Source organism: Podarcis bocagei, assembly GCF_964188305.1.
Source record: "Podarcis bocagei genome assembly, chromosome: 13".
In the NCBI taxonomy this organism is placed as follows: domain Eukaryota; kingdom Metazoa; phylum Chordata; class Lepidosauria; order Squamata; family Lacertidae; genus Podarcis; species Podarcis bocagei.
In genome coordinates this window covers 31,829,870-31,841,968 of record NC_138138.1, presented here as the reverse complement: position 1 = coordinate 31,841,968, position 12,099 = coordinate 31,829,870, and the positions used below count along the sequence as shown (strand labels likewise).

The 12,099-nt window shown below is 43.0% G+C and overlaps 1 protein-coding gene across 1 annotated transcript; it reads right to left on the bottom strand.

Annotated features, from left to right (window-relative positions):
• Window positions 1–5,506: 5,506 nt before the first annotated feature.
• On the bottom strand, window positions 5,507–6,961 carry LOC308570551 (olfactory receptor 14A16-like). The gene has a single exon (XM_081165458.1). The coding sequence runs from the start codon at window positions 6,555–6,557 to the stop codon at window positions 5,622–5,624; it is 936 nt and encodes a 311-aa protein (XP_081021584.1). The 5' UTR covers window positions 6,558–6,961; the 3' UTR covers window positions 5,507–5,621.
• Window positions 6,962–12,099: the final 5,138 nt, after the last annotated feature.

Here is a 12,099-nt window from a genome sequence, read left to right as displayed (position 1 = left end):
AAAGAAAAACATGACTGCCTGCCTGCGTGTCAAGGCACAGAGAGAAAAACAACAGCTATATACAAAACAGAAACATCCTGTGAACAGGAAATAGGCAGGCTGTGACTCACAACAGCCTGTCCCCTTTTAAGGTGGAACGGAAATATCCTAACAGTGGTCACCCGAGCCTTCACTAGTGGTAAAACTTCATTCCAGTGCATCTCACATCTGGACACCCAGGAAATCTTAACTTGAGCAGGTAAGCCAAGTTGGCACCCAAAGCCAGTCTCCACTGCTTGCACACTGGCCCAGTGCACGATGCTGTGACCCATGATCCACATGTGCAATTCTGGCAGCACTGAAAAAAAGGAAAAGACAAAACATGTTAGGAGGTGGACAACATGCTACTTGCTTTTCTGGATGTATCCCTTATAGGCATTGGACTTCCACCAGCCCAAGTTTTTTATCCTGTCCACTGAAAGGCCCCAATGAACTGCCATCATAGTGATGCCAATCAAGAAAGAATGGGCAGCAAATTCCAAGGCTGGCAAGCCACAGGCCGCAATAGCCTTCCACGTAACCCAAGTGAATTGATGCCTGCTAAAGGGTTTCTATCCTCATGTATCAAGAACGGGCAAACCCCAGGAGGCCTAATCTGTAAATACCTCCTGGTGTCTTTTACAGGTCAGGAACCTCCATGCACCATACCTGGGGGTAAACTTGACGCCTAAAAATTTGAATTTGTTTAAAGACAATTATGAAAAATGTTGGTCAGAAGTTAAGAAAGACTTAGAAACCTGGTCAAGATTGAAGCTTTCCTTGCTGGGCCGAATTGCTGCTGTAAAGATGAACGTTTTGCCAAAAATGTTGTTTTTGTTTCAAACCTTGCAGGTCGTGGACAGAGTGGAATGTTTTAGAAAGTGGCAGAGGGATATTTCAAAGTTTGTCTGGCAGGGCAAAAAGCCCCGAATAAAGTTTAAAATACTAACTGATGCAAAAGAAAGAGGGGGGTTTGCCCTGCCAGACTTAAGGTTATACTACGAAGCAGCAGCCTTCTGCTGGTTGAAAGATTGGTTTTTACTAGAGAATACAGATGTCCTAGACCTGGAAGGTTTCAATAACTCGCTAGGATGGCATGCGTATTTGTGGTACGGCAAGGTAAAAACACATGGAATGTTTAAAAGCCATATTGTCAGGAAAGCAATTTTTACGGTCTGGATGAAATATAAAGACTTACTTGAAAGTAAGACTCCGAGGTGGCTATCACCAATAGAGGCCAAGGCACGTAAAAAACCCAATATGGAGGCCGTCTGGCCGAAATATTGGGAAATAATAGAAAATATTGGAGATAATTGGAGGTTGCAGAGCTTTGAAAAATTAAAGGACAAGGTGCAAGATTGGTTCCATTATGCCCAAATTAATGAGGTTGTTAAGTTGGATAAAAAAATAGGATTCCAGGTGGAAAAATCGAAACTTGAGACAGAGTTGTTAGAACCTAAGACTAAGGTATTATCGAGAATGTATAACTTGCTGCTTAAATGGAATACACAGGATGAGACAGTTAAATCAGCCATGATAAAGTGGGCTCAAGACATTGGGTACAATATCATGTTTGAAGACTGGGAAAGGTTATGGACCACCGGTATGAAATTTACGGCATGTAATGCCTTGAAAGAAAACATTATGAAAATGATATACAGGTGGTACATGACCCCAGTCAAGCTTGCTAAGATATACCATTTGTCTGACAACAAATGTTGGAAGTGTAAGGAGGCTGAAGGAACATTCTTTCACCTTTGGTGGACCTGTCCAAGAATGAAGGCCTTCTGGGAAATGATTTATAATGAGTTAAAAAATGTGTTTAAATACACCTTTCCTAAGAAACCGGAGGCCTTCCTCTTGGGCATTATGGGCCAAAAGGTGTTAAAGAAGGACAGAACGTTTTTTATGTATGCAACCACAGCAGCAAGAATTCTTATTGCCAAATATTGGAAGACTCAAGATTTACCCACACTGGAAGAGTGGCAAACGCAATTGATTGACTATATGGAGTTGGCCGAGATGACTGCCAAGATCCGAGATCTGGGAGAAGAAGCAATGGAGGAGGACTGGAAGAAATTTAAAGACTATTTGCAAAAACTATATAAGTTATATGAACTATAGGATTTCGTACGATTTGGAAGGATAGCCCCAGCAATGAGAGTGGTATATATATGAAATTAGATAATAATAATGAAAGAACCAATGTTTAAACTTTAAAAAAGGATAACATATGTGTTTATTGAATAATTTGGACAATAAGTAATTTAAACTTAATATGCAATCGAAAGTACAAAAGAAACATATGAAACAAGGTTATAATTTGCTGATAAATACATTATTTGAGAATGCATTGTTCGGGAGATGTGGGGAAGTCCGATGATGGATTGAAACAAGCTTTGTTAATAATCTGTCTTTTTTCTTTTCTTTTCTTGTTTTCTCTGTTTTTCTGTGCTGTTCAAATCTATCTGGAAAAAATGCAATAAAAATATTTTTTTTTAAAAAAAGAAGGCGCATCAGAGCTGGAGGGAAGCACCGCACGAGGAAGTCAAAGCAGCCGGTGATGTGTGTCAGAGCACATTTCCTCCCAAGAAGTTGGGTGTGTGTGTGCTATAAATAGGTTTGTAAAATTATTGGTGGTCTGAAGAGAGTAGGCACAGAAATACGAGCTTCTCAAAATACTAGGAAACAGTTGTTGTAAACCGCCGGGATATATTTTTAATGATACAGTGGTATGTAAGTATTCTTATAAATAAAATCCGACCATTGGTCACGTTGAAAAAAAAAAAGGAACCTCCATGCACCATTGCAGGCAACTTAAGCAGGGCCTCCTTACCTCTTTGGTCCGTTTTGGACCGACTAATCTGGACCACCAATTCTGCCTCTCCCAAAGATATGTCCTCTAAGTGCAGACCCCTAGGAATCCCCCCCCCCCCACGGACCTCCTCAAAAACAACCTCACCCATTCTATTGCGATAGAATAATTGGAAGAGAACAACCGTGCCTCATACCGGAATGAGCAAACAGATATTATTTTTTCATGAATTTTACATAATAGGTCAAAGGTGACAGGCCTGAGGCCAACACCAGAAGATGGTTGAAGTCTACGCCAGCCCTCCAGAGCCTTCCGGAGCACAAAAGCTGCACACGGATCATGGGCAAACAGGGATTTGCTAAAAAAAAAGAAATGGCAGCAGACTGGATTTTAAGAGTCTTAGCCGCACGCCAAAGCTAATATAAGTGTGCTATGTATTGCAAAACCTGATCTGTAGAAGATCCACAGCAATAGATAAATTCTGCACAAGGAACGTTATAAAATCAGCCAGGCTTTCTTGTAAGATTTAAATGTGGAGGGGGCCAAGGAAGAGACTACTCCCTGCATAACTATGCACTTCCAAGGCTCCATAGGTACGCCAGAAAAGGCTCCAGCAACTGCTGTGCATCCAGTGCCAAAGATCTGAAGTGGTCCATCTGAAAGCGAGACAGAGAAGCCAGGTGAATCCCCAGAAATGTACCACCACCTTTTATATTCCCCCACGATCACACCACCAATCTCTGTTTGGCCAATAGGCCATGGTGTGATTGTGGGGCCATTGTGTGGGCTGGGCTCAATCTCCCACCTCATCAAGGATAGTGGGGGGGGGGGAGAGACACGCCTTGGGCCTGTGTACAAGGTGGACCCTCAGTTAGGAAGATCCCATTTATCTAGCAATAAGCCAAAATGAATTCAGTCAAGCTTATTTTGAGCAAACATTATGTGGATTGCAGAAAAAAGCGACCAGATCAGATTAATTTTATTTATATCAAATCATCAGATTACCACACATCATATATATATATATATATATATATATATATATATATATATATATATATGCTTTCGTAGATTTTCACGGGTACAGGAATGCAGGTTTTGGTGTCTTCGGGTATCTTCCATATATATGCAGGTTTTGGTGTCTTCGGGTATCTTCCCGTGTAAGAGTTGGGGTGTCTAGGCGACGTTTCGACGAGGTCTCACTCGTCATCTTCAGGCTGGTGCTTTCGGCTTCTTGTTACTAGAACAGAGCAGGATCTCAGTGTTTGAGTTCCTATAAATACTGTTGAGGGAACTCAAACACTGAGATCCTGCTCTGTTCTAGTAACAAGAAGCCGAAAGCACCAGCCTGAAGATGACGAGTGAGACCTCGTCGAAACGTCGCCTAGACACCCCAACTCTTACACGGGAAGATACCCGAAGACACCAAAACCTGCATTCCTGTACCCGTGAAAATCTACGAAAGCATATATATATATATATATATATATAGTATTTGATCCCCTGCTAAATTTGTCCGTTTGCCCTCTGACAAAGAAATGATCAGTCCATAATTTTAATGGTAGGTTTATTGTAGCTGTGAGAGACAGAATAACAACAAGTAAACCCCCAGAAACCCAGAAGACAAAAGTCAGAGATTGATTGACTTTTCAAATACCATAATCAACTCATCGTGGAATATGTGCATATACATATACATATCTACACACACACACACACACAAACATAAATATAGAGTCCAGATTCCTTCTTATTTCGCCAGTTCTTATCTGAAGTCCAAATATTTACTGTTCCAGTACTCACGGTTGGTTATTTTAGATGCCAAAGGCAGCGCTCTCCGGCAACGGCTATGCGGCTTTGCTCCACAGAAAAAGCAGTAAACTCACAGCACCGCGCCACTTCCCCCTCTTCACTTCGGAGCCCGTTTGTGGGTTCCTTTGTGGGTTGGGGGGGCACACACATTTTTAAAGGGTGTGCGACTTCTATGGGCTTTTCTAAGAGGTGGGGGAATTCCCCCACCTCGTAGAAAAGCCCGCAGGAGCCGTGCAGCCTTTAAAGAGCGCGCTGCTCTTGGGGGCTTTTCCCCGAGGAGGGAGAAGGGACTGACTGGCCGTTTCAGTCCCTTCTCCCTCCTGGTTGAAAAGCCCGCAGGAGTCGCGCATGGCTCCTGTGGGCTTTTGCGGGAGGTGGGGGAATTCCGCCACCTCCCGCAAAAGCAGGAAGAAGGTCTTGGAGTAGCGCACAGGCTGCGTGCAGCCTGTCCGCTGCTCCCAGAGCTGGGGGGGGGGAGAGATCATATATTTTCTTTGATTTCCTCCCCCGAAAACTAGGTGTGTCCTATGGGCCGGTGCGCCTTATAGGGCGAAAAATACGGTACTTTCCCAAGTCTTTCCCAAGCTCTATTCTTTGCAATAGGCCCAATACACATCTTTTTACGAAGCACTATTACTATTTTTAATAATAAATGCATTTTTATTCAGTCTTTAACTGAGTACATTCTGAACAACAGGAGATGGGCTGGAAGAGGGGGGCATCACTCAAAAGTGGGCACTAGAAATTTGCACAAAAAATTGGTATATGTGCGAGACACAACTTTAGCACTCATGCGTGAAACATCATGTGTGAAACTTTCCTAATATATACATTTTATATGCAAATTTGCCCAATACACATCTATTTGCAAAGCACTATTATGCAGTATAATACATTATTATGCTATTTTCAATGGCATTTGCATTCTTATGCAATGCACAGGGATTGTGATGTGTATGAGACACAATGCAAGTAATCATGCCAGGAGACTTCTAATTCTTTTCGGTATTTTCAACACGGCCTCTTGGATGTCTTTGTTCCTAAAGCTATAAATAACAGGATTCATTAGTGGTGGCAAAACATTATACAATAAAGCAGAGAGCAAATCCATTGTTGTAGAAGAAAGTGCTTTAGGTCTCATGTATGAAAACACAGCTGTGCTCATAAATAAAGAAAAGACAGTCAGGTGGGGGATGCAGGTAGAGAAAGCTTTATATCTGCCTTGAACAGAAGGGATTCTCAGCACAGCAGAGAAGATGTAGCCATAGGAAAGAAAGATGAACCCTCCACAAAATGAATCTACAATAAACCCAATGGCAATGATCAAAATTTGGTTAACCTTTGTATCAGTACAAGAAATCTTAAGCAACTGAGGGACATCACAGAAATACTGCCCAATAATATTGGACCCACAGAACTGTAGCCTGAAAGTGATAATGGTATGTAATGATGAATGGATTGCACTGCTTATCCAGGAAGCAGCTGCCATTTGGATGCAGGCATCCCAGTTCATGATTAGCTCATACTGTAGAGGATGGCAGATTGCAGCATAGCGATCATAAGCCATGATAGTGAGCAAGGCAAGCTCAGAACCTGCAAAAGTGAAAACTAAGAAAACTTGTGCAACACAGCCAGCAAAGGAAATCCTTTTGTCATCTGACAAAGAAGCAGCTATGGATTTGGGGATAGTGGCTGAGATGTAGCAAATGTCTGATAATGATAGGTTGACCAGAAAGAAGTACATAGGAGTGTGCAGTTTGTGGTTCAGGGCAACAGCAATAGTGATTAGGAAATTCCCCACTAAGGCTGTTAAATAAATGGAGAGAAATATCACAAAGTAAAACAATTGTTCTTCTCGATTACTGGAAAACCCCATCAGAAGAAATTCTGTCACTGTAGATTGGTTGGCCATCTTAATTCTTTAGTATTTCTTAAAACAATTTCTTGAAGAGTAGCTCTGTTATTGTGTTTTAGCAGCACCAGCAGAGGTGTTTGTAACACCTAAAATTAGAAAGGAGTTAATGAAAGTCTGTTGGATGAGGAAACATGCAGGCAATTGTATGTGGGGTTTGCTCCCTAACCCAATATGAGGTAATGGGTTATGCCAGCAGTAGACATTCAACTGACACCATTCATTCTCCCCAGTACTAATAGAATTTGAGAGTTGAAAAGGAGCATGGGGAGCATCTCTGCAAAGACCCATCTTGGTTTCATGTTGAATCAAGATTGAGAAAGTAGAATCAAATACACACTACAGCTTATCAGAGCAACCTTGCTATTAGATGCAAATAAGCAGATTCTCATTTGTTTGTTTGCATAAAGGATCTTAATGATGGTGTTTTTGTTTGTTTTTTGTGACCCATAACGCTTCTACTTTATTTTTAAAAATGCAAACCACATACCAGCTAGCATTAATGAAAAATAATTTGGCTTTGATGAGCGTTCAGAGTTTAAGACAAATCACCAGTATTTGGAAACACCACTGTTTTACCTTCTCTTACCTATAAATACTACCTATCTTTTCATAGAATAATCATATTTTCATTAATCCTACTACTGTATTAAACGTTTTAACATTAATGAAAAATCATGAGGCTTTTAAGCCCAATCACCAGAATTTTGAAACATGCAGACAATTGTATGTAGGGCTTGCCTCCTTTCTTAATATGAGATAATCAGCCGAAACGCCAGAATTTTGAAACACCACTTTATTATCTTCTCCTACCTATAAATACTACCTATTTTTTCATAGAATAATGTTTTTTCATTAATCCTACTGCTGTATTAAACCTTTTACAGTCTTTTCATAACTGAAATATGAACACCTTTCAAGTCCTAGTCTGCACTGATGATGAACTAATAGGATTCTACTCACCTCTGTCTTTGTCTGGAAGAAGAAACTGTCAAAATGTTGAAGTGTGGTCTTTAGTAGATGATTTATAGTTTGTGACAAAGAGGAATCAATTGAGCCTCCCTGCTTTCTGTAGTGAATCACTCCTTGGAGAACATCACCACGAGGATTTGCAAATCCTGATTTACAAAACAAGTGATGCAATTTTCTATATTTCCTAGAAATATTTCCCCTCTATCTTTAAACCACTGACCCTTAACTTCAGTCTTATGTAAGGGATGCTTAAGAGTGAAGTGCTGACTGAATGCAGACTGAATGGGAAACCGATTTCAAAACCTACATGGTGGTTATATCTTTTTTATTGACCTAAATGTCATGCTGCAGCTCAAATTAAGTACTGAATCTGATTAACATAAGTAAATTATTCTGACTATTCTGAGCCGGTATAGTGTAGAGCTTGGAGTGTTGGACTAGGACTAGTGAACCCAGGTTCAAATCTCTGTTCAGCTATTAAGATAACTGGGTGACCTTGCGCCAATTTTCTCAGGCTAAGCTACCTTACAGAACTGTCATGAGGTTAAACTTGGGAAGGATGACCTCCAGCTCCTTGGAGGAAAGGGGGGGGTATAATGACAATAAGTAAATATTGAGAGCAAACCATCTGAGACAGGTCTATGATTTTAAACTGGAGCAATAGATTTGGTTAAAGAAACTTGGGAAGGATCCAAAGCAAAATGTTATGCTTTGAAATAGGATGTCAGTGTGTTAGGTGTTCACACCTCAGCTGGAGATGAATTAGGAAAGGCTGAAGGACTCTTGCTGGAGTGAAGCTGGTTTGAGAAACAATACTGTTACTGTTTCATCTGTATTCCTAGACCCCCCATCAAATCACAGGATCTGGCAAGTGTTAAAATCTGAGCAAGGATTTTCATTCCTGGAATAGCCTCTGCTGTACCTCATTCCAAAGGAAACACAAACCCTTTCATTTTGAAATGATTAACAATCTCTGAATTTAAATTGCATCCATTTTTTACACTTTCTGAACGCACTCCTCCTGTAAAATACACATTTTTCTATTCTTTACATTTTCAATTCTTTACAATTAATTTCCCTATTAAATGTCCACTTTGTACATAAATATGTTTTGTGAGGTCTTCTTGCATTTGGAAACCTCATTGCAAATGCCAGTGTTGGACACAATTGTGGATCAGTCTTAAGTATTGGGTCATGTTGTTGAAGTTATCAGTGGGCTTGTCCCTACTTTTTCCAGTCTTCACTACTTTGACGATTGCTTCCATGATCTTTTGATGCGTACCCTCCTTGTTGATTTATCTTAAGCAGACAGTTTGCAATGTAGCCATATATCAGACAGTTAGCAACTGGCCTTTGGAATCCTCCCAGTCCCCCCTCCGGGCCCTGGAGGGGGGCTGCCAGACATCCATTTAGCCCTCTCTCTCTCTCTCGCTCGTAATCAAAAAAACATCTTTTTGCAAACAGTTGTATATGTAATATTGTTTCCAGTCTTTATAACCAACCACCCGTTAGCTCCTGTTTCTCTTAATCAGGGAAGTATTTCAGATATTCAGTAACGATGTGGTGGGAGACCTTTGTCCTTTGTTTTCGTCTTTAACAGACATTTCCGGTCTTAGAAGAGAAGTGGCTGCGAGTAGATCCCAATTATATATGAAAGTCCATCTGTACAGTGGTGCCTCACAAGACGAAATTAATTCGTTCCGCAAGTTTTTTCTTCTTGCGAGTTTTTCGTCTTGCGAAGCACGGTTTCCCATAGGAATGCATTGAAAATCAATTAATGCGTTCCCAGGGAAACCGCCTTCAGACCAGGTCCGGGGACAGTCTGTCCCCCGACCTCTTCTGAAGGCTGGGGGGGGGACAAGGGCTTTTCTTCCCACCCCCAGCCTTCAGAAGGCTGTTCTGAAGGCTGGTGGTGGGAAGAAAAGCCCTTCTTCCCACCTCCCGCCCCGCAAGCTCCGGGGACAGGAGGGCTTTGCTGCCGACCGCCAGCATTTTAAAAGCCCCTGCTGTCCCGGGGCGATTTTAAAATGCTGGCGGGCGGGAGCGAAGTCTCTGCTGTCCCGGGGAGATTTTAAAATGCTGGCGGGCTCCTGCCATAGGCACGCGTCACCTCTCCAGCCAGGAGAGGGTCGCAGGGGGCTGCTTTAGCCCCGTGCGCGCTCTCCCAGCTGGAGAGGTGACGCACGCCTATGGAGGCTCCTGCCATAGGCGCGCGTCACCTCTCCAGCCGGGGGAGGGTCGCAGGGGGCTGCTTTAGCCCCGCGCGCGCTCTCCCAGCTGGAGAGGTGACGCGCGCCTATGGAGGCTCCTGCCATAGGCGCGCGTCATCTCTCCAGCCGGGGGAGGGTCGCAGGGGCTGCTTTAGCCCCCCGCGCGCTCTCCCAGCTGGAGAGGTGACCCGCGCCTATGGAGGCTCCTGCCATAGGCGCACGTCACCTCTCCAGCCGGGAGAGGGTAGCACGGGGCTGCTTCTCTGCTGTCCCGGGGAGATTTTAAAATGCTGGGCGTCAGCAGCGAATGCTTCGCTCCCGCCCGCCAGCATTTTAAGATCTCCCGGGGCAGCGGAGAAGTCTCCGCTGTCCCGGGAAGGCAGGCGGGGGGAGCAAAGACTTTTGCCCCCTGCCGGCCTTCAGAAGAGGTCCAGGACCTCTTCTGAAGGCCGGCTGTGGGCGAAAGTCTTTGCTCCCGACCGCCAGCAATTTAAAACAGGTCCCCGGAGATTTCCCTATGGGCTTTCGTCTTGCGAAGCAAGCCCATAGGGAAATTCGTCTTGCGAAGCGCCTCCAAAACAGAAAACCCTTTCGTCTTGCGGGTTTTCCGTCTTGCGAGGCATTCGTCTTGTGGGGTACCACTGTACTCACTTTTTGAAGAGCAATTTAAGTTCTTAATGAGACTTGGCATGCATTATGGATTGTTGATGTTAAGGATAAAAGAATGTTTTTTTTACATACCAAGCCCCTCCGCATTCCAAACGTCATGATGCGGATCTCTTTGAAGTTCGATCTTTTGCAGCAGAGACTGTACATTCTGCAGGTTTTTTTCCAGCTTCTTCAATTTAGAGCATGTCTGTTTGTTTTCCAAATCTTTATATTTTCCCAAACAGATGCGTCCGGCTATGGGGTGGCGTCGCAGGAGTGTCAGCTGTCCCTAGCTCTGTGACCCAGTGCCCCTGCCATCTGCCACATCGGCAATCTGGGGCAAACTGCGGGTCATTGAGACAGTCCTCCTCTGCTCTGGGGAGGCTGCCAGGGCTAATTACCCCCATATCAACCCTGAATTATCGGAACGGCTGAAGTCCGATTGTGTGGGATCTGCCATTTTCCATCGCTGGAAACAGGAAGTGAAGAATGATCTTTTGATGTGAACTACCAACACAGGAATTTTATTCAACATTAAATGAGCATAAATTTCACATATGATCGTTTTGTGAGAATCGTGTTAGATAATTTCAGCCCCTTCTCTCCCTCCCATCACAGGTTATTTATGTTACAAATAAGCACCCACAAACAGCATAAGAGATTTTGGAAGAGCATTTCACACCAGCTTTTATTTCATTCACCAGCTGCTAAGGAGTCTCTTTTATGTTCGAAGCATTAATTTCTGGCATGGAAAATTGTACGTTGACTTTCATTGCTGGAATTGGAAGTGCAACCCACTCACATATTTAAAGCAAAACTTGCTGTTACTAACCCAACAAAGTAATGGTCAATGAATTCAAGTAACAATGACTCTGATGAATGAATCAAAATAGTTATCAAAAATTAGTTGCCAAAGACTTTTATTTGTACTATAGGTTTTTTAAAAATAAAATAAGAATATTTCTGACTTTCTATCCACAGTCATAACCTTCAGGGCAACTGAATTTAGAGTAAATATAATGAAATAAAGGTTTAAAAAATCTGTTCTAGGAACAAGTCAATAGAAATTGTATCTGTTTATCTCTTTTCATACACCACACACAGCCTCAGCAGCAATAACCAGGAAATGCATAAAAAAGAGCCCAGACATTCCTGTGGGATCCATTTCATATGCATGCTGAAATGTCATTATCTTAGCCTTACATCTAAAGACAAGCAGAGATGAAGCCAAAAGAACCTACAAGTAACACCATGATCTAGTCTAGTTTAGTCAACATTACACAATTGTATGTGTCTACCCACTTTATTAAAAAAAAAAGAAAGCAATGGGACATAGAACAGAACAGGGTCATAATGAAGACATAAGAACATGGGTAGGTACACTTTAAATCAGGGGAGCTGACTTGCCCCCACATTGAGGGAGCCCACTCATGTGATGCATTACATGATGGCGCTGGGAGGAGGCAGGATGCATGGAGGGTGATCTGTGCCCTTTGTTCATCTCAGCCCCCGCCTGGCTCCTTGGTGAGGGCAGGGGCACTCGGAGGGCACCCGGTGGTGGCAGAGGATGGTTGCCCCCTCAATATTGCAGGGCTCAGCCCCCTGCCCACCAATATTGAGGGGGCCAAAGCCCCTTCCAGTCCCTATATGTGGCGCCCCTGCTTCAAATCATCTTGTGTACTATGTGCCAGTCAGAAACTTCCATATCCTAC

Coding starts and splice junctions, on each gene's coding strand:
- LOC308570551 (XM_081165458.1), bottom strand. CDS start 6,557: ATGGCCAACCAATCTACAGTGACAGAATTTCTTCTGATGGGGTTTTCC.